This window comes from Ictalurus furcatus, chromosome 18 (assembly GCF_023375685.1).
Source record: "Ictalurus furcatus strain D&B chromosome 18, Billie_1.0, whole genome shotgun sequence".
NCBI lineage: Eukaryota > Metazoa > Chordata > Actinopteri > Siluriformes > Ictaluridae > Ictalurus > Ictalurus furcatus.
In genome coordinates this window covers 9307856-9330745 of record NC_071272.1, presented here as the reverse complement: position 1 = coordinate 9330745, position 22890 = coordinate 9307856, and the positions used below count along the sequence as shown (strand labels likewise).

General features: G+C 41.6%; 2 protein-coding genes across 5 annotated transcripts; one reads left to right on the top strand and one right to left on the bottom strand.

Annotated features, from left to right (window-relative positions):
- Positions 1 to 2079: 2079 nt before the first annotated feature.
- Positions 2080 to 16767, top strand: lipia (lipase, member Ia). Of its 2 annotated transcripts, XM_053649023.1 has the most exons (12): positions 2080 to 2150; positions 4441 to 4504; positions 7617 to 7978; positions 8138 to 8246; positions 8403 to 8474; positions 9151 to 9252; positions 9369 to 9458; positions 14379 to 14546; positions 14703 to 14792; positions 14956 to 15064; positions 15179 to 15352; positions 15442 to 16767. In XM_053649023.1, the coding sequence occupies exons 1-12, from the start codon at positions 2148 to 2150 to the stop codon at positions 15524 to 15526; spliced, it is 1428 nt and encodes a 475-aa protein (XP_053504998.1). In that variant the 5' UTR covers positions 2080 to 2147; the 3' UTR covers positions 15527 to 16767. The 2 variants fall into 2 exon arrangements, with proteins under 2 accessions (XP_053504998.1, XP_053504999.1); XM_053649024.1 differs by lacking the exon at positions 8403 to 8474 and having other exon boundaries at positions 2081 to 2150.
- A 1231-nt stretch (positions 16768 to 17998) lies between these two features.
- si:dkey-71d15.2 (SH3 domain-containing kinase-binding protein 1) lies at positions 17999 to 21396 on the bottom strand. Of its 3 annotated transcripts, none has more exons than XM_053649027.1 (7): positions 21309 to 21396; positions 21131 to 21190; positions 19838 to 19917; positions 19277 to 19375; positions 18711 to 18952; positions 18499 to 18562; positions 17999 to 18337 (listed from the first exon to the last, which is right to left on the bottom strand). In XM_053649027.1, the coding sequence occupies exons 2-7, from the start codon at positions 21150 to 21152 to the stop codon at positions 18299 to 18301; spliced, it is 546 nt and encodes a 181-aa protein (XP_053505002.1). In that variant the 5' UTR covers positions 21153 to 21190; positions 21309 to 21396; the 3' UTR covers positions 17999 to 18298. The 3 variants fall into 3 exon arrangements, with proteins under 3 accessions (XP_053505002.1, XP_053505001.1, XP_053505003.1); XM_053649026.1 differs by having other exon boundaries at positions 21321 to 21382; XM_053649028.1 differs by lacking the exons at positions 21131 to 21190; positions 21309 to 21396 and having other exon boundaries at positions 19834 to 19913.
- Positions 21397 to 22890: the final 1494 nt, after the last annotated feature.

Here is a 22890-nt window from a genome sequence, read left to right as displayed (position 1 = left end):
TAACAAGAGCATGAACACTTCATTTAACTAGAGCATGAACACTTCATTTGACTAAAGCGTGAACACTTCATTTAATGAGAGCATGACATCGACACTCTTAACTCTGGCATGGCATAAACATTCTTAACGAGGCATAGCACAAACACTCTTAACTATGGCGTGGCATAAACACATTCTTAACTATGGCAGGGCATACACACTCTTAACTATGGCAGGACATAAACATGCTCAACTATGACAGGGCATAAACTAAGGAACAGGAAAACAGACAGAACATGGCAACATCACAACCTGGCACCATTATTCATTCCGTCTTCTTCTCTATTAGTCCGTTCACCATTGGTCCTTTCTCCACTTTGCTTCGCTTCACTTCGCTTTGCTTGAACACTTTAACAATTTAATGCCGCGCCATGTGCACAGCAATGCGAGGGGTTTAAGTAACCAGTCTCTTAATTGCCGACAGCTGGCAACACTCGACACAGCTTTAGCGTCCATGCGCACTTCAAGCACGTGCACATGCGCGCTCTCAAGCCGCTCGTGCACGTTGTCGCCACAGCGCCATCTGCTGGCGGGATCTTAACATTTATACATGAAATTGTAGAGGGAACGTCGGACGGAGTGGTGTGGTGATGTAATGACGTGTGCTGTTAATCGATCTATGTTCCATAACACATAAAACAGGAACATGAAAGGAATATTCTAAAAGCGACTCATGTAAACACCTTAATTAGAATATTGTCTTATTCAGAATAAGGTCAATAATTAGATTACTGCTGTCCATGTAAACGTAGTCAATATATAACACACACATTATTGTTCAAGTTACACTTTAAAATATTGGCACCCCTGCTACATTATTGCTTTTAAAGCTTCTAGTGTAAATTCTAACCTGTAAATATTAAAATATTATTGCATTTACATTTACATTTATTCATTTAGGAAACTTACAAACCAGAAAATACAAGAAAAGTGACATATCAAGCGGAGAACAGTACAGGTAGTGAAAGCATACAGGATTTTTAATTTAGTTCTAGAGGAGTAAAGTGCGCAGAGACGAGGTATAAGTGCAGATTTATTTATTTTTTAATGGGGGACGACGACAGAAGAGGTCATTTTTTCAGTCATTTTTGTGAAGATAGTGACGGATTCTGCGGTCCGGACTGAGGTTGGAAGTTCTCTCCACCACTGAGGGACCTTTGAAGGTTCTGGAAAGGGACCTCATTCGAAGCTAAAAATAAGTTAAAGAGATTAATACAGCTTGTGATCACCTCAGACTCTTGTTCTTGGCTGACAGGAGAGGAACCTGCTGTGGCCTTATGCTGTTGTAGCTCATCCACTTTGAGGTTTGATGTGTTGTGTTTTCTCAGATGCTGTTCTGCTCACCACGGTTGTAAAGACTGGTTATATGAGTTACTATCGACTTCCTGGCAGCTCGGACCAGTCTGGACGTTCTCCTCTGATCTCCGCTCACAGGATGTTTTTTGTATTTTGCACCATGCTGTGTAAACTCTAGAGACTGTTGTGTGTGAAAATCCTAGGTTAAAGTCAGAGAGATCAGACTTTTTCTTCATTCTGATGTTCGATGTGAACATTAAGTAAAGCTCTGGAGCTATATCTACATGATTGTGTGCACTGTGCTGCTGCCACGTGATTGGCTGATTAGATAACTGCATGAATAAGCAGGTGTACAGGTGTTCCTAATAAAGTGACTGATGAGAGTATATATTTTATGTATTAATTTTTAGGTAATATGTTATTAGTAATAGTTAATCATTTTTATTTAGAGTGAAAAAGTTTTATCTGTGTATTTGTTTGTATTATTAGTTATTTTTATTTATTTATTTTTAAAGATATTATTTATTACGTTTGTGTGTGGTGGAAAATGTCACACTGTCACTTATTGTGTCTCTTTAGTTTGTTTCTTCCTGTACTGGAAGTGCAAAGATTATCTTACAGAAAGGAATGCAGCACCTCTCTCTCTCTCTCTCTCTCTCTCTCTCTCTCTGTGTGTGTGTGTGTGTGTGTGTCTGCGTGCAGGAGGTGGAGCTAAAATTAGTGTCAGCTGAGTTTCTTTATTTTCTATCTCCCCCCACCCCCTCACACACAGAGGTTTCTGTCTGAGAGTTGAGGAGCTGTAGGAGGTCGTCATGGTAAGATCTGTGTCTTTATTTTAATTAGATTTAATGAAATACCTGAGCAGGTGTGTTTCAGCGGCATGCAGGTGTATGTTTAGTTTTACATAAAAGCGGTCTGAAAGGTGTGTTGACTGTTGAGCTTCTTTTGACTGTAAAAACAGGGAGAGTCTCTCTCTCTCTCTCTCTCTCTCTCACTCACTCACTCACTCACGCACACACACACACACACACACACACACACACACACAACACACCTTACTTTTAATGACATTAAAAACAGACATGCAAATCCCACTGACTTGTTACTGTACAGAAATATGTGTGTGTGCGCAATGTTAGAAACACTGTAAGCACGTGTGTGTGTGTGTGTGTGTGTGTGTGTGTGTGTGGAGAGAGAGAGAGAGAGATGGGTGTGTTAAACCAGTTTTTCTGCTTCATAGCTGAGAACTAGTGCAGTTTCTGTTTTAGCTCCAAACACACAAAATGTGTGTGTGTGTGTGTGTGTGTGTGTGTGTGTGTGTGTGTGTGTGTTTGTATACATGTTCTATACCTACACCTATATTTGTGTATACACTTGGCACGTGTATAAACATACATCTATATGAATATATATGAAGATGGGATAAAGACCGGGTGATGCTTTTCTGATCTTCATCGGTCCAATCTGGGTCAGTGTGGGTATATGCGTGTGTGTCCGATGCACTGAGGAACCCAACTCTTCTGTCGTTGTACCTCAAGGTTTGAGGTGTTGTGTGTTCTTGTGTGTTCTGGGATGCTTTTCTTCTCAGCACGGATGTAAAGAGTGGGTATTTGAGTTACTGTATCTGAGATTTTCCTCCATTCTAAGGTTTAATGTGAATGTTAACTGAAGCTCTTGAGCTGTATCTGATGCCTCATTCACTCCTGGCATTAACATTCCCTCTTACTGACGGGATCACGAGTGTACAGGTGAGATGGTGTTCACACCTGTGATGGGATATCATACATGGTTTCCACCGGAGAGAGAGAGGCTGTCACATTTATCATGTCAGTCTTCTGCTGCTTTTATTTTCAGGCAGAAACATTCAGAGAATCTGATCTCATGTACCTGTACACACTGTTCTGAATGTTTTAATCGCAGGGTCTGCTAACGTCACTTATAATGAATGAGAAATCAGATGATAAGTGAAGCTATGAAAAGCAGCTGCTTTTGTTGACTTTGTTGCTGTCTGGGACACAAAGGTGTGTGTGTGTGTGTGTGTATGTGAAATGAAGGGGAGTTTCTTATTCCTGGTTAATCATAAACTAAACTTTCTGTATCTCTCTGTTCCTGTAGTGTTTAACCCTTTATGTTCAGGAATAAAAGTGTAAAATGCTTTTTATAAACTTTGTGCTTTCTTTAACACACACAAAGCTTTACATTTAAAAACATCATCTTTAAACATTACAGAGACGATATTTGCTTTATTTCAATCTCCATTCAACAAATTTCTGCTAATAGTTTAATGTCCACAACGTCCACTTTACTCCAGATCAGCTGAGACATGTTCAGTGTGCAGTGTGTGTGTTCGGTGTGTGTGCAGTGTGTGTCTTGGTGTTAGCATGCTATTATTAAGTAATGCCAGCAAAAATACTGACTCTAACTAACATCTAATAACATGAACTAAACTTCAGGGTGGAGTTGAACACTGGAAGGTGTTTTTGTGCTTTTCTGAGGGCCTCCATCTTGGACAACAACCTAATTTTCCTCAGCACAGATTAGAGTCATTAAACCTCCCTTATGCTCCGCCTCCCAAAGTTTAAAGCAGAAATCAGGAAGTGATGTGGACTGATAAAGAAGTTGTACTTTTAGCTTAAATGTGGAAACACACTGGTGAACTGATCATCAATATAACAGCATGTTAAAAAAAAAACCCAAAGAAGCTAACTCTACTGATGGACTACACGTAGGGTACTGATATTGTGGATCGTTTATTTTGGAACCAATAGAAAGCTAATGCTAACGTTGCTAGCAAACAAATGACAAAACGGATAGCATGTTTGTGCAGAGGAAGAGAAGCTTTTATGTTTGAACGAGTATAAATCTTAATTTCTATCTTGTTTTCAGAACACCAGCTACAGGTGAAGTGATCGTTATTAAAGCTGCTGATTATTAATCTGTGATCTTCTATGATTAATGCATTTAAATCCTGAATATTTTATTTACAAGGTTCTGCTTTAGCCATAAAGGTCCCTGATCCTTTATTTTTTATTTTTAACATTTTATTTTTAAATGGTCAGATAATATAAATGATGGATTTTTTTCTCTGTGTCTCTGTTCTTTCAGATGTTCAGGATTACTCACTGCTTACTCATAGCTATCATACTGATGCCATTCACCATATGTAGAGGTAAAGCTGAACCTACACACACACACACAATTTCCACATCAAAGGCTAGTTTGTATTTCAGCAGTGATCAAACATGAGTCCATAATTTTCCTCGGCTTAATGTTCACAAATCCATGCTGCATTCACATGAGTTTCACTTGCACTGTAACCATGACAACAGTGTTACCATGGAGCTCTGTTTTGTATCCGATTGTTCCAGTAAACTAGGTACAGTAGCTCAGCTATAGGTAGGAGGAGATGTAGGAGATTGTAACATGATGTACCAGCAAACATCCCAATGTTTTTAATAGACTTAAAAAGTTTCCTAGATTTACAACGTTCGAAAGGGTCTCTAGAGTTCGAAAGGGTCTCTAGAGTAAGAAGGTTGTTAGTTATAGTGCTGCAGTGCAATATTGGAAGCCAGTCTGATTGGACATGTTGTTGTAAAGTCCAGAACTCGCTAACAAACTGGTTTTCTTTCAGCACTCAGTGCTTCATCTGTGTTCTCTTCACTCCCCCACCAACAGAGCTGTGATTTGATTAATGTTTTTTTTTTTTTTTAAAAGGTGTTTTAAAAACAGTGATTTTCTTGAGAGAAGCAGTTGGTGGTGATGAGTCAGACCCAGGCTTCCTGTAGGATGTGTTGTACAATCAGGGCTGTGAAGCATGATTTATGGAAAAAACTGTAGTGAGGATCAGAACATTCATCATGATGATGGATCCAGACCGCAGTTAACACAACTGAGGGAAATCCTTAGACCCAGGATTAACACAGGACTGGAAACGGGGTTAAAAATGGTTTAGACATGCAGTACTAAAACACACACACACACAGAGGAATTTACAGAAGGTGAAAGTTTGGACACGATAAATGTATATTTTGGTTTTTCCCTTCTCTTAGACATTTTTATTAAGGCTTATGAGTTCATTTTCTTTAAAAAAAAAAAAAACAACACAAGAAATAACACGGGGCACACTTTTTAGACATTGTGTCAGAAAAATCATTTTCCTGAATGTTTGCGCAGCTTTCTGGGGAAAAAAAATACCCAGACAGGAAGTTAGTTAAGATCCTGTAAGATATCAGCAGTTTTACGCTCGTGTTCTGACATTCGTGCCTGAACTCCAGGACCTTTAGTGTGTCTGGATGGGATGGGATTACTTCCTGAACTCCCAGCTCAGGTGATCCAGAACCAGTTTAATGAAGACCTGAGTCTCACAGACGTTTCAGAACATTACATTTAATTATAAAGAGTTGAGAAGCTCAAAGTGCTGTTTGTTAATAAATTACAAATATAATGGTTAGGAGAATCATCGCTGTGGAGATTAGAGATTAGAGGAACACTACAGCATCTCTGACATTCTGTATAAACTCAGAAACTGCTCCAAACACTATGCTGTAAAGTTTGTTTAGCTGATTTCTCTATTTGTTTATCTGTATATTTTATTCGTTTATCAGTTGCAGCTGCATTTACAGTTGAAGGAATCCTGAAAGTCCTGGGCTGATGGTGAGAATTGCTCGGTGCTAATGAGGATGCTTCTACATTTACACTGAAAACCCAAGTCTCATTATTTTCAGTGGATCACTTCACATGGATGCTATAGCTTCAAATGCTATAGATTTAAGATAAAATAATGGAAAAAAGACCCTGATGTTCTGTAGATCTTTTCAAGAGTGGTGTGACTCAGACTTCCCACGCTCTCATGGGCGGGGCCTTACGGGACATGAGTAATGGGGGTGAAACTACAATATCATCTACAAAGTGTCATTGTCCTTCACGCTGTCTGCAGTTTTTGTACATTTATACGTTTTTTTTTTTTTGCTAACGTTCGTTGGTTTTTGCCCCCACACCACCCCACCCCAAACTGTTGTCTGTGCCTCACATGCCCCTCCTCTCAACACACTCCGTACTGTTTGACTTTATAGCATACAGTTACAGAAGTGTAATAATTTATAGTCGCACTATTCGGTGTCACCCTGTTCCCCTTTGAGTCTGGTTCCTCTCAAGGTTCCTTCTTTGTGTCGTCTCAGTGTTTTTTTTTTCTCACTACCGTCGCCTCTAGATTCATCGAGGATATAAAATTAAATCTACATCCACATGTCTGTAAAACTGTTTGTGAGACTGTCTGTAGTTAAAAAGTCTATAGAAACAGAACAGAACTGAACAGAACATAACATTTTTTAGGAAACTTTGGGGGTTTTTCTCTTTTTGTCAGTGCGGGTAACATATTGTTCAGTTTCCTCTGCTTTAAGCCAATAATAACACACTGACTTAATACTCATGTTAGTGTAGAGTATCATTCAACACCCTCTGTTCTCTTCCTCATATGACCTCTAACCACACACACCCACACCCACACACACACACACACACACACACCCCATGACCAACAGTTTTTGTGCATACGTTGAATAACCTTCAGTTTTATTACACCATGCTTCACCACAGAACAAAAACACGTGTGTGTGTGTTTGTGTGTGTGTGTGTGTGTGTGTGTGTGTGTGGAAGGTGGGGGGGGGTGTTTTTCGTTTCTCAGCTGCTTTACTGTAACTGTGATGAAATTACACTATGAAAAACCCCCCAAAACATCCACTCACAAAACAAAACACACACAGTGTTCTAACATGAGATGAGTGGTAAAGGATGGCTAGAAAAATGGTTCATGAGTTAATAAAAAAACCATGAAAACAAACAAAAAATGAAAGAAAGAAATAATGAAGGGACAAAACTAAAATGAAACAAGGGATGAAAGAAAGAAGAGTAGAAAGAGAAAACTGACTCAAGCTAAAAAGAAAGACAAAAAAAGCTTAAACAAAGAGTTAAAAGAAAAAAGTCCTAAAAGAAATAAGGAATGAAAAAGAAAGTGGATAGAGTAAAGAACGAAGAGAAGGAAGAAAGAGCAAAACAATGTGATGAAGGAAAAGAAAGAACTAAGAAAGGAGGGATGGAATGTTAAAGAAAGAAGGAAAGGAAGACAAAGAAAGCGAATGTAAAAGAATGGATGGATGAAAGAAAGAAATAATGGGAATAAAGAAAGAATGGAGGATTTTCCTGTCCACTCATTGTGTTTGTGTGTGTGTGTGTGTGTGTGTGTGTGTGTGTGTGTGTGTGTGTGTGTGTGCGTGTGTGTGTAGGTGAGGAGTGTGAGCAGATCACTGATCTGGATCTGAAACACTCTATAGTCGGTACGTCTCTGGTGGTCCGTCTGATTCTTTACACGCGTGAAAACGTCACCTGCGGGAAGCTGCTGTCCCATGAAGACCTTTCTGCCACACCCACTTTTAACCGCTCCCGCCCCTGCACCTTCCTCATCCATGGTTACCGGCCCACCGGGTCCCCCCCCATCTGGATGAACAGAATAGTAGAGTCCATCCTGAGCCGCAGTGACATCAACGTCATCGTGGTGGACTGGAACCGAGGAGCAACCAACATCAACTATCTCCAGGTGGTGAAGAACACACGGCCTGTCGCCAACAACATCACACATTTCATAAAGGTGAGACAAACACACACACACACACACACACACACAGTGTTGATCATCAATAAGAAGGTACTTTAATGAAGCCTGGCTTAAAGGTGTGTTAGTTTTGGACTTAATCCTGTGTGTGTGTGTGTGTGTGTGTGTGTGTATATATGTGTGTGTGTGTTGCAGCAAGCAGGACTGAACCTCAGTTCCATCCACATGATTGGTGTGAGTTTAGGAGCTCACATCTCCGGCTTCACTGGTGCAAATTTTAATGGCTCCATTGGCAGGATTACAGGTAAAACAGTGACACTTCAGTACTGAAACACTGCAGTACTGAAACACTCAGGTACAGAAACACAGCTACATTTGAGTACTGAATCACTAAATACTGAAACACTGCCGTTATAGTCAAGTACTGAAAGACTAAAACGTTCTTGATATTTTGGATCAGCTCTGAACCCGGCAGGTTGGTTGTTCCGAGGAAAATATCCTGACAAGCGCCTGGATCCGTCTAAAATGGATGGTGACTAAAACACTGCAGTTACACTTGAATACTGTAACACTCAAGTACTGAAACACTGCAGTTAAACTTGAGTGCTGAAACACTCAAGTATTGAAACACTGCAGGTACACTCGAGTACTCAAACACTGGAGTACTGAAACACTGCAGTTACACTCGAGTACTGAAACACTGCAGTTACACTCGAGTACTGAAACACTGCAGTTACACTCGAGTACTGAAACACTGCAGTTACACTCGAGTACTGAAACACTGCAGTTACACTCGAGTACTGAAACACTGCAGTTACACTCGAGTACTGAAACACTGCAGTTACACTCGAGTACTGAAACACTGCAGTTACACTCGAGTACTGAAACACTGCAGTTACACTCGAGTACTGAAACACTCGAGTACTAAAATACTGCAGTTACATGTGAGTACTGAAACACTCGAGTACTAAAATACTGCAGTTACATGTGAGTACTGAAACAGTCAAGTACTGAAACACTGCAGTTACACTTGAGTACTGAAAAAGTCAAGTACTGAAAGACTGCAGTTACACTTGAGTGCTGAAACTCTTGAGTACTGAAACACTGCAGTTACACTCGAGTACTGAAACACTGCAGTTAAACTTGAGTGCTGAAACCCTTGAGTACTGAAAGACTAAAACTGAAATGTCCTTGGTGTTTGGGATCAGCTCTGGATCCGGCAGGTCCGTCGTTCCGAGGAACATCCCCTGACGAGCGCCTGGATCCGTCTGACGCTCAGTTTGTTGACGTTCTGCACACGGACATGGACGGTGAGTTTCTCTTCTGTTTGGCTCAAAACGTTTCTTTGTGAAATTTTACTGAAGCTAAAACAACATTAAGGATGATTTTATATCAAAACGAAGCTTTGTTGGATTTTTATGATTAGCGTTTGGATATCGGGATTCACTCGGACACATCGATTATTACGCAAACGGAGGATCTGATCAGCCCGGCTGTCCAAAGAGTATCTTCTCAGGTCAGTCACTAATCATTAGAACCAATGGAGAGAGAAGACAAAAAAGCATCAAATAAACTCTGTCCCGTCTCTCTGTCCCTTCTCTCTCTCTCTCCCGTCTCTCTCTCTCTCTCTCTCTCTCTCTCTCTCTCTCTCTCTCTCTCTCTCTCTCTCTCTCGTGTGCGCATGGACTCAGTGAGTGGGCGGAGTCGGAGCGGTAGTGAGTGAGTGTGTGCGGAGCGTGGCCGAGGCCGCTGCTCCAAAGTTCGCTTGTTCATTTTTCTATCTATCTTTTCTTCAGAAATACGATTTCCTTTTAGGTCTTAGTTTTCTGAGGGAGTCTTAATTTACTCTTGTTTGGTGCGCGTGTGTGTGTGTGTGTGTGTGTGTGTGTGTGTGTGCGTGTGCGTGCGTGTGCGTGTGTGTGCGTGCGTGCGCGTGCGTGCGTGTGCGTGCGTGTGCGCGTGCGTGCGTGTGCGTGGGTGTGTGTGTGATTTTTCCCGCTGGCCTGGGCGGCTGTTTCCATGGTTGGAGCATGGCTGTCTCAGGTACGGGGAAGTATGATTCCCTCACGCGGCGGCATGCTATAAAAGTAGCCACTACCGCCAGTTTTGAGGAGGTTAGTCTGGCCGTGGGGGGGGTGGGGGGGGGAGGGGAGTGTTGGATACGACAACATTCTGTCTGTGGCCCGTATGAATAGTGCCGACGTGTGGTTTCTGAAAACGGTGGAGTTGGCAAACAAAATGGTTGACAACGGAGTTGTGATTGATGGTGTGTTCCACTTAGTGCTTCCTTTATCAACCCCGTCTGAAAAAGTCATCCTGTCTAATGTTCCTCCTTTTATTAAGGATGAGGTTCTGTCACAAACTTTATCCCGCTATGGAAAATTGGTCTCTCAGATCAAGAAGATGGCGATTACAAGTAAATCCCCTCGTGTAAAACATATTGTGTCTTTAAGACGGTTTGTGTACATGGTTATGAATGATAATAATGATCTGGATCTGACACTCAATGTAAAGGTGGAAGATTTTAATTATGTTATTTCGCTACTACTACTACAAGGAAGTGTTTTGGGTGCGGTTTATCTGGTCATCTGCTGCGGGCCTGTCCAGAAAAACGTGTGAATCCCGAAAAGGTTTCTTTTAAATCGGTGCAACAGTGGTGGGATTTTGCCAAAACGCAAATTAAACAGCTGTGTCAACAGTATACCACCAATGTCACGAGAGACACAACTCTACACATGAAATCCTTGGAGGATGAAATAATGGCGCTTCAAGAGTTAATGAAAAACACAGGACGGCACGTATGCATAGAAAATTTAAGAACAAAAAAGAATTTATTGACTAAATTGCTAGACGTTACCGCACAAGGAGCTCTGGTCAGGTCACGGTTTCAGACTGTGGAGTGTATGGATGCACCGTCAATTTTTTTTTTTAATTTGGAAAAAAAGAATGGTCAAAATAAGATGATACATGGCCTGTTTTCTGATGATGGGACACTTTTATTGGACCATAGAGAAATTCGAAAGAGAGCAGTCGGTTTCTACGAGGAACTGTACAAGTGTGAAATCTCCAATGAACAGGCCCATGATAACGTCTTTTTGAAGGATCTCCCTCAGGTGTCAAAGGAAACACATGCAAACCTCAGAGGGGCGTTGACCCTAAAGGAACTGCTACGAGCCCTCCAGGGTATGGAGAGTGGCAAGGCACCAGGAATCGATGGTCTACCGGCTGACTTTTATAAGTCTTTTTGGCCTGAAATGGGTTTTGACCTACTGGAGGTACTGGGTGACAGTTTAGTCTGAAGATTCATGGTGACTTGTGTGCTCCTTTTAAAGTTCATAGGGGAATAAGACAAGGATGCCCGCATGTTGTATTCCCTTGCGATTGAACCTCTTTTAGCAAAACTGAGAACAGAACTGCAAGGTATAATAATTCCAAAGTGTGAGGGTGTTTTTAAACTATCAGCATATGCTGATTATGTGGCGATACTTTTTGGCAGCCAGAGGGATGTTGATACGATGTTGAAGATCACTGACGATTTTAGAATTGTTTCTTCCGCCAAGGTAAACTGGGAGAAAAGTGTGGCGTTTTTAATCGGGAGATGGTTAGGCGGCGTCCCAAGCCTCCCAGACCGCTTATTATGGTGTAGAGATGGTTTTAAGTGTTTGAGGGTGTTTTTAGGAGATGAAGGGTTTATGGGGAAAAACTTCGAAGGGACTGATGAGAAGGTAAAGGGTCGTTTGGAGAAGTGGAATTTTTTTAGTTAAAAAAAGTGTCCTTTAGGGGGCGTGTGCTTATAATCAACAACCTGGTAGCATCATCCCTTTGGCATAGGCTTGCGTGCATCGATCCCCCAATACATGTTTTATTTAAAATCCAGTCAATTTTGGTAAATTTTTTTTGGGACAATCTACACTGGGTTCCACAGAGTGTTCTGTTTCTCCCCAAGGATGAAGGGGGACATGGACTGGTACACCTGCAGAGCAGGACTGCAGCCTTTCGGTTACAGTTTGTGCGAAGGCTGCTACATGGAACTGTAAATGCAAACTGGAAGGCTGTAGTATGTGCCATTTTACGGACACTTGAAGGGCTGGATTTACATAAACCTCTTTTCTGGATGGACCCGAAAAAGATGGACATCAGGAAACTTCCTGTTTTTTACCGTAATGTTTTTAAAGTGTGGGGACTTTTAACAGTGCAGAGAGTACAATGCTCAAGTTCTCTCTACTGGCTGCTGCAGGAGCCAATCATAAATGGTTCTATTTTAGATGTATCTCAGAGAAAGCCATTTCCTGCGCTTATGGAGGGGTTCCGCAGGGCTGGAGTCGTCACTCTGGGTGACCTACTGACCTTAGCAGGACCGGAGTTTGGGAACGCGGTGGCAGTTGCTGGACACATAAAGATGAGGTCAGTCCGTGTAGTCATGCAGTTCCTTGTGGAATGGAGGTCCCTGTTGACTGAAGAGGTCTTGAAAATGCTGGAGGAATATTCCGGAGGGCTAAGTAGTCCCAATGACTGAGATCCTTTTCCGGATTTTAGAGTCTCGGCAAATGTATGTGAGTGCTCAGGTGTTTTTTTTTAATCTGAAAAACTAAGTTTTGTGGGTCCCAAGTTACCATCTGGGAAAGAACTGTACGAAACTTGTGTACTATCTCTGAATTAAAAGTTTCTGGACAAAAGAGTCAACACACCTTGGCGTTCTGTTCTACAAATAAAGGAACATGTAAAGCCACAATGGAGAGCCTTGTACAAGTCACCATTAACAAAAAAGTGTGGGGATTTACAATGGAGGATTTTGCACGGTGCAGTGGCTGTTAATTCTTTTATTTGTGTTTTAAACCCTGATGTGAGTTATGAATGTCCTTTCAGTGCCGTGAGAGAATCTGTTTTTCACATGTTTATGCACTGTGTAAGATTGAAGCCTCTTTTTACTGTTTTACAGAGACTGTTTGGCCATTTTAATGAGAGTTTTACAATCGAAACTTTTTATTTTTGGTTTTAAATACTCTCAAAAAAAAAGGTTTAAGTGTCAGTTGATAAATTTTATCATAGGGCAGGCAAAGATGGCCATATATGTCAGCAGGAGAAACAAAATTGAATCAAATTCAGGGGACAGTATTTTACTGGTTTTTGTGATTCTGTTAAAATCTAGGATATTAATTGATTTTAAGTTTTACCAAGAGATGAAAGACCTTGTATCATTTGAAAATATATAGTGTCTGGAAGGGGCATTATGTGTGGTTGCAGGAAAAAAAAGTGAGATTTCATCAATTTTTAGAAGACTGTGTACATACTGTTTGAAACTTGTTTGCAACTTGTTTGCTTTTTTTATATTCTTTATTCCCTGGGGGTTTTAAAGGCAACTGGAAGGAGAATTATTTTAATTATCTATCTATCTATCTATCTATCTATATATATATATATATATATATATATATATATATATATATATATATATATATATATATATATATATATATAATATAAATTTATTTTACTTTTTGCTTTTAGGGTCATTTGCGATGACTCTGTGGGACCGAAATAGGTCGATGTAGCTTTTAAAAGCTTGTAAATAAAAGGCTTTTGAAATTCCAATTCAATTCTCTCTTTCTCTCTCTCCTCTTTCTTCCATCTCTCTCTCTCTTTCTCTCTCTGTTCCATCTCTCTGTCTCATCTCTCTCTCTGTTTCTCTCTCTGTTCCATCTCTCTGTCCCATCTCTTTCTCTCTCTCTCCCTCTCTCTCTCCCATCTCTGTCCCATCTCTCTCTTTCTCTCTCTCTCTCTTTGTCTCTCTCTCCCATCTCTCTGTCCCATCTCTCTCTCTTTCTCTCTCTGTCCCGTCTCTTTCTCTCTCTCCTCTCTCCCATCTCTCTGTCCCGTCTCTCTCTCTCCCTCTCTCTCTCTCTCTCTCTCTCTCTCTCTCTCTCTCTTCCATCTCTCTGTCCCGTCTTTCTCTCTCTCCCTCTCTCTCTCTGTCCCATCTCTCTGTCCTGCCTCTCTCTCTGTCCCATCTCTATGTCCCGCCTCTCTGTGTCCTGTCTTTCTCTGTCCTGTCTCTCTCTCCCTCTACTCTCTGTCCTGTCTTTCACTTTTCCTGTCTATCTCTACTCTCTCTCTGTCCCATCACTCAGTTCTGTCTCTCTTTTCCTGTCTCTCTCTCTCTCTCTCTCTCTCTCTGTCTCTTTGTCTTTGTCTCATCTCTTTGTCCTGTCTCTCTGAAATTCAAATTTTGAATTTAAACCAGCTTTATTAGCATGACTGTGGTACAGTATTGTCAAAGCACCATCCATGAAATAAACAAATAAATACACTGTACATAAATAAATTAACAGATAAATCAACAATAAACTCTTACAAATATATATAACAAGAAAATGTTATTGTTAAGACAAGGTCTGTCTCTCTCTGTCTGTCTGTCTCTCTGTCTGTCTCTCTCTAGGTTCAAAATATTTTAAATGTGATCATCAGCGCTCAGTGTTTCTGTATTTGGACTCAATCAATCAGTCTCGTCAGATCACAGCGTATCCGTGTTCTGATTACTCGGACTTCCTGGATGGGAAGTGTTTAAGCTGCGAGCGCTTTATCTCCTCTGGCTGTCCAGTATTTGGTAAGAGGATAATAATAATCATCATCATCATCATCATCATTCCCACTCCTCTCAACCAATCAGAACACACGTTTCCTGAGGAATGATATTTGGTTTAATAAAGCAGTTTGTTCCTGACAGGACTTTGCTGAGGAATGACTCGCGTTATGATTGCAGGTTACGATGTGACCAAATGGAAGGACGTTCTGCTGAAACTCAGACAGACGACGACGTTTTTCACCACAAACCAAGAAGCTCCGTACTGCAGTGAGCTCAAAATGGAACATATGAAAATATTCTGACTGTGTTTGTTTTCACCCTGATTTTCCTGCTTTAGACTCTTTCATGCATTCAATCTTTATCGCTTTAGAAGTTTCTGATATTTATTATACACGAATATCAGCTGACTCATGTGTTTGTGTCTCTACAGAAAGCGGATATAAAGTGGAGATCGTGAGCTGGAACTCTGAGGTGCGATGGGGGACCATCACCATCATGCTAAAGAACAACGCACAGGAAACAGAGACTCAGATTGACCAGTGAGTCTGTCTGTGTCTAATCTAATACTACACACACACACACACACACACACACTCTGTATATATACAGTAATGTTATGTTCATTTCTACCATGTATCTCTGTACCCTCTCAGCAAGTCATTTAAATTCGAGCGGTACACTGAGACCACGTTGCTGGCGCAATTCAAGCAAGACGTCTATCCTGTTGAGAAAATCACGCTGAAGTATGTGACAGCGAATGTATTTACACATCACTATAAACTCCGTGTCCTCCGATTCCGCCTTACTCCTCTGAAGATCGGCCTGAGGTACACACACCCACACGCACAGAGCCGTGTTCATCACACTGTGTGTTTGTTCTGTCCAATCACAGCTCTCCGTTTGTGTCTCGTTTCAGACCGATGTGCCGCTACGATCTTCTGCTGGAGGAAAACAAAGAGGTCACTTTCAGACCCATTCCCTGTCACGACTCAAACTTCTGATCCAGGAACAGATGCAGAACTCTGAGTGTATGACCGATCATCATTCGCTCGCTCACTCACTCACTCGCTCACTCACTCACTCGCTGTGTCTCAAATCACACAGTACACTCTTACACTACACACACTGTATCTGTGTGTAATGCCACATAACAAATGTTAACAGTTTACACCGGACAGAAATGACCAGCACAGGGAACCTCACACCACTGAGCTGCCCTGATGTTCACAGAACAGGAACCAGAACAGGAATGTTCCTGTTATCCAACAACAGCAGGAGAACCAGAACAGGAACCAGAACAGGAATGGGACAACAACAACAGGAGAATCAGAACAGGAACCAGAACAGGAGGAGAATCAGAACAGGAACATGACTAGGACAGGACAGATGAGGTACAAGATCAGAACCAGAAACAGAACCAGAACAGGATCAGGATGAGAATCAGGACAGGAACAGTACAGGAACCAGGTCAGGGGCAGGACAGGATAGAACAGGACTGGGACCAGAATGGTGACTGAACTAAAACCGGAATAAGAACAGCACAAGAACCAGAACAGGAACAGATCAGCCACAGAAGCAGAAATGGAATAGAATGAAGATCAGAAGAGCACCAGCAGAACCAGGACCAGAAACATTTCCTACCTAATTTGGTCCTGTTCTGGTTTCTGTTCTGTATTTATCTGTGCTAATGTAGCTCTGTTCTCCCGCTGGACCATTTTGAACATTTCAGATCTCTGATGGCTCCGCCCCTTCCTCTCAGTAGAGCAGGCTGCAAGCTCCCTGAGTGAACACATTAGTGCACTAGCAGTACATGATTTGAAACACGGCTATGGATCTGTCTTACACAATCCAGTTTTCAGCCATTTCCTAAACAATAAGGCAAATATAATATTTAATATAAAACAATGTTAGTCATAATAAGGCCAATAAGTGTCATATTTCTCTCTGGGGATGTACATAGTATACAGTATAATAAATATTCAGTCTTTATGCTAAGTTGCTGTGGCTATTAAGGGATTAAAATGTTAAAATATTACCGGCTGTGTTCATGTGCACAGTGGTGTAGGATATAATATGAAATATTATTCTCTAAGAATATTAAACGTGGCTTTCATTTAAACATAAACAGACTCTTTAAAAAAATTAAATTTTGTATTTATTTTAATTTATTAAGTATGTGCAAATGTTATAATTCTGTGCTTTTGTAAAACAAAATTTCTAATAAAACACACGTTTATGATGATTTGTGTGAACCTCAGCAGTGATGCACTCGCTGTAATGAGCAGTGTGAGGAGTGAGGATTCTAAAGACATCCTGAAGGTTCTAGAGATGTGATGATGGTTCTAGAGATAAGCTAAAGATTATAGAGACATGCCAAGGGTTCAAGAGACATGATGAGGGTTCTAGAGAAGTGGTCAGGACTCTGTGCCAGGGCTATGTCAGTGGTTCTAGACATGCAATGAGAGTTTGTCAGATGCACTGATGGTTCTAGACACGCGTTGAAGGTCCTAGGGACGTGTTGAGGGCCACACTGAGGGTTCTTGAGATGCGATGAGTGTTCTAGAAAAGCATGACAACTCTAGATCTGCACAGAGAGTTCTAGAGACATTTTGAGGGTTATAGAGAAGTGCAGACAATTCTAGTCAGATAGTGAGAACTCTAGGGACAAGCTGAATGTTCTAGAGAAGTGATGAGGACTCCAGGGATATACTGTTGGTTCTTGAGATGTTATGAGGGCTCTACCAACAAGCTAAAGAATCTAGAGACATGCTACGGGTTATAGATATGCAATAGGGCTTCTAGAGATGCATTGATGACTCTATAGATACGCTGAGGGTTATAGAGGAGCAACAAGAGTTTTAGAGCCATGTGTGTGGTCTAGTGACAAGTTATGCAGAATGCCGAAGGTTCTGAACATGTGTTGAGAGTTCTAGAGAAGTGTTTAGGGTTCTAGAGGCATGCAGATGGATCTAGAGCCACACAAAGGAGTTCAGAGATGTGCTGATGATTGTAAAGTAACACACACTTTATTTAAACACATTGGAATATGTGAGAAGGGCTGCAGTGTAGAAGAATTCATATTGGTTTATTTCAGGACATTACAGATGAGCATCAAATAAAAATCACACACAATTAACTGTTACAGTTTTCCCCAAAGCAGTTACAGCAGTCTCCCAGCAGATGGCGCCCGAGTTTAATGAAGCTTTATTTCTCTCATCAGAGAGAGAGAGAGAGAGAACAGGAAGCACAGACGGCTGGACATCATCATACACTTTTCTCAGTATTGTGGGTTCAGGTGTTTTTTCTAACTCCATATTTACTCCCTGTAACGAGTAATGGAGTGGATGTTGTGTTTAATGAATGAGTTATCCTAAAGATGTCTTCAGTATAGTGATATGATGTGTGAGGGTTAACATGAACAGGAAGTGGAAGACAACCGTTTTTAAGTCACAGTGTGTTGTAGGAGAAAAATGAATAAGATATACACATACAGTAAGATCCATGTGCGCTGAGTGCAGTACCAAGGGGTGTGTTTACTTCAGGTGTAAATAGTGTACTAGGTAGTGAACTCATAGGTTAGTACGAATGGAACACGTCACGTGTCATCCGAGGATCCACACGCTCTGGGAACACAAAGACGCGGGAGATGAAGAACCATTTTTCTCAAAGCACGTTGTGTCCTTCTCTTAAACACCAAATCGTTTCATCCTGGGAGTGTGTTTAATTTCCACAGTTATCATGGAAACATCTTTACAATGTGACGTGCTCACGTCTTATTTGGACATGCGCCTCTTAAGACGCTCCACCTCGACCTGAAACATGAGAGTGAAGTGAGAAAGAGAGCTAGGCACCACAGTACACGTGAGGTTTGGGACACGCACACAGTGGAGTGATGATGGTGTTTATGTGGACTATGTAGTGAATATGGTGTGCGGTTTGGGACACGCCCTCAGAGTGTAATTGTAGTGTTTACCTGCAGCGAAAGGCGCATTTTCTTCTCTTCATCTAGCTCGCTCATTAGCAGTTTAATTTCTCTCCTATGACACAAATAAATATTCATTTTCACTTTGATTTTTAGTGTTTTAAAGCGGCTGTATGCAAATTCTGGGGGATTTGTAGACCTCTCTGGTAGAAATACATTATTGTAGCACACACACACACACACACACACACACTCTTGCGTACTTGTGCTGAGTCTTCAGCAGCTCCAGCTCCTCTCTCATGTCTTGAAGCTCCACATTTAGTTTCTGTAAAGTCGGAGGGCCGTGAGCAACGAGATGGGGTTTAGGACGTGACAAGGAGGAAGCTGAGGATCTGAGTGCGGAAATGAGGGAGGAGACGGTCGGGGAGGAGGAGTTAGAGGATGCAGAGGAATCTTCTGGAGATGGAGAGACTTCTGGTTCTGGAGGAGCATCTGTTTTAGGTTCCTAGAAAAAAAAAAGAGTTGAAGAACTTCATCTGCATAAATGACTGATAATTACTGATAACACCAGAGTTCTAGTAGGAGAACATCATTATTCTGTTGGAGATACTGGCTTTAATCCTGAGAAGATGCATGCCAGAAGCTGCAAATCGCAGGTTTATTTATAATTAATGCGCTCGTTCTAATACGTTACTGTGTCATGGATACCATAATGAGTCTCGATTAAACCCATCCCAAACATCTTGCATTTCCATCCTCCTGCATTTATTTCTAGATTCTAGTCACATTGTGCTCTGTGTGTGTGTGTGTGTGTGTGTGCGTGTCTTACTGAAGGTTCTCCGGTCGTCTCTGTGATGTTGTGGAGGAACTTGAGGGAGAACAGATCGGGTTCCTGCAGCGTTTCAGTCAGACGATCCCACACTTCATGCTGCAGATATCAGTGAGCACAGAGAGATGAAGATCTGTTGCAGGACCTCTGATCAGCGCTGACAGACCGAGTGATGTTCTCAGGCTGGAGATCTTACTTTCAAATCATTATATTTTGATGCTTTATTTTAAGATACGTGTCTTTTGGTGCTGTACCCAGATGATGGATATATATATATATATATATATATATGCGCGCAGGGCATCTGGATACGACATCAAGAGTACAAGCACTAAAGCAGGCTGCACCACCAGGGGGCGCTGAGGTTCTGTTTTAGCAGATGCTGGTTACATTAACACAACAAAAGCCAAAACTAACAACAGAGTGTTAATATTTAAGAATGTGAAGCAGAGTTTTATTCCACTTTCATTCCTTTCATTTTAGGATTTTAAGAATTTCACACACACACACGTGATCACAGTTCACATGCAGGCTGACTGAATAATTGAATCACTTACTGACATGATTAATTGAGGCTTGGTTCTGCAGTGTGTGTGTTTCGCTCCCCGCTGCTGATACAATGCCTTTAAAAACTTCAATCTCTTTAAAGGACAAAAAAAACCCAACCATGTAATTACATTCTGAAAGCAATTACAAACACATTACTGTTACTGTGGTTACAGAAAAAACTTTACTATTATTAATATGAACTATAAATGAGTCATTATTTAGACATGATGCATGTTAGAGAAGATTTATATTCATATCACATGCATCACTTTTTATTATGGTGAATGTTTGTGGGGTGGGGTGTGTGTGTGGGGAATTGGGGTGTGTGGGGTTGGTGTGTGTGTGGGGGGGTTGGGGTGTGTGTAGCGTTGGGGTGTGTGTGTGGGGGTGTGCTGTGGGGATGGGGGGTGGTCTGGGTTGTGTGGGGGGTGGGGTGTGTGTGTGGGGGGGTTGGGGTGTGTGTGGGGTTGGGGTGTGTGGGGTTGGGGTGTGTGTGTGGGGGGGTGTGGGGTGTGTGTGTGCGTGGGGTGTGGGTGGTGTGTGTGTGGGGGGGGTGTTTGTGTGTGGGGTGTGTGTGGGTGGGGTGTGTGGGTAGGTTGGGGTTGGGGTGGGGGGGTTGAGGGCTGTGAAGAGTGGAGTTACTGGTACCACCCTTAAGTTGATTAATTTCCTCTAACAGCACATCCCCAAGAGTTTTATTCCTCTTACACCACAGCAACTTACCAACAATGATATTTTATATTTATTAGAGAACGACACGTCATACTTTATCTATTTATAGTTCCATTTCATGTTGCAGTACAGTGTTGGTTCCTATTCCTTTCCCCCCTCACTCTTGAAGTTAATAAAACAAAAACAACAAAAACAAAAATAAATCGCAGCTTGTCATGTTTCTGAGAAAGTGCAAAGAAGTGTAAACTCCTCAGTCCTGAAGATGCTTTACCTCTGACTGTTACACAGCGCTGACACTGTAGACTCGTTCCATACCCGTTATATAAATGTCTCCTTACTTTAATAAAGCTTCACCACATCTATAGCATCTGCTATAAACGTCCCTGTGAATGAGCTGTTACTATAGAAATGATAATGTATTAGAAACAAGCGCGAAAATAATATAACGAATATAAACCTGTGATGTGTAGCTGCACTACTGTCAGAGCTGCTGTTATAGAAAATTAATCAACACCTTCTGAGCAATCACAATCCAGAACTCAGCAGCAGCGCTTTGGTGTAAACTGTTGATTATTTATTAGATTTCTAACATAATTACATTTTGGCATGTAGGAGAAAGCGGTTACTGCTTACCTGTAGAGCTGTAGTTCCCCATAGCAGCCAGAGGGGGCGACGCAGACAGAACGATCTACACTGAGGAAAAGAAACAACACTTTTAAACGACACGATAAACTGTGTGTCCAGATGTCTTTTCAATTTCTCTATCTACCTGTCTGTCTGCTTGTCTGTCTTTCTATCTGTATTTATCTACCTTTACACTAACGTGAAAGAGTATGTGCAGTTCTCCTTCCTGAGCTGAACTCCTCACTGCATCACGGCTGCTGGATTTGCCTGGATTTTCTTTTCTACATGAAAAAGTGAAACAGTTCACGATCAGTGTTCTTCTCTCAGTGCCCAGCCATCCGAAGCCTTTCACACACTGCTATAAATAAAGCAGTCATGTGTAACTTTACACCACTGTGTGTGTGTGTGTGTGTGTGAGAGAGAGAGAGAGAGAGAGAGTATTATCAGCGCTAACTTTAGCTGAGAACATCATACAGTGTGAGGACCAGAACTCATTATTTACCAAATTCATGACTTTATATTCCTCACACTTCTGTTGTGGTACACTCACCGCTCTGGTTCTGTCTGATGTTAGTAAAGCATCTCAGATTCTGGGGGAAAGAGTTTGTAAAACAGATTGTAAAACCTCAGAAACAAACGGAGGAGACGGGAATCCTTACAGAATAAACATAAATATACAGCAACCCGATTTCCTCCAACGTTACCATATCAGCCAAAACATTAAAACCACTTGCTTAATATTGTGTATGTCTCCCTGGTGCTGCTGAAACACTGCCAATTCTCATCTCCAACTCATTCTGGCTCATTCTGTTCTTCTCACCACAGTTTATACATTGCTGAGTTTTCCAAAAGCATTGTAAAGTTAAGAGGATCAGAGAGAATATTGAAGCTAGTGGTGTCTACAGTCTACTTAGGCAGTGCTTTTGGGAATCGCAGCCCAGAGCTGTTATCCGAGTTGCTGTAGAATTTGTCTGTTTGAATCGGCCTATGTGTATACTCTATATAAACCTTCTTTATTGGAATAATCCTTTATTGGAATAAATCTTTATTGGAATCATCGAGATCCCCTGGACCCACTGGCCAGGACGACATCAAGAGGAAGCTCTTCTCATCCAATCAGATGCAGGCAGTATGTGATGGGAAGGGCAGATTCCTTAACATCTTTGTAGGATATCCAGGTTCTGTCCATGAAACCAGAGTCCTGAAGAACAGCAGGATCTACAGAGAGGCTCTGTATCCTCTACCAGGATACTTTACTCTGGGGGATGGTGGCTATCCCTGCATCATTAATACTAGCGCCATCATTACTCCATACCGGGAACCAGTCCAAGGGAGGGTACAAGTCCGCTTCAACCACCACTATGCCAAGGCTCGCTCCATAACTCAGTAAGCCTTTTGTATGATGAAGATATGCTGGAGGTGCCTGCTGTTCAAGTCTCTTGAGGTAGACCACAACTTTGCCCCAACAGTCATCGTAGGTTCCATGATATCTGCCTGACAACAGGAGACATCGTTGCAGCCACTGAAGCTGTTGATGACACTGGTTTTCCTCCACACTGTTCAGTGAGAGAGGACCGAAGTGGGAATCCCTGGAGCGATAGACTTGCAGGAAAACTCTCAGCACTGCAGGTTTATTCTGTCGAGTTACATGACCATGATTATTTGTAATTTCATCCAGATGAATCCATCGGTTTTTCCCCACAGTGTGATTACATTTAGAATATGGACATGAAATTATCTTCTTCACCATGACTCTAGCCCTGTACTTT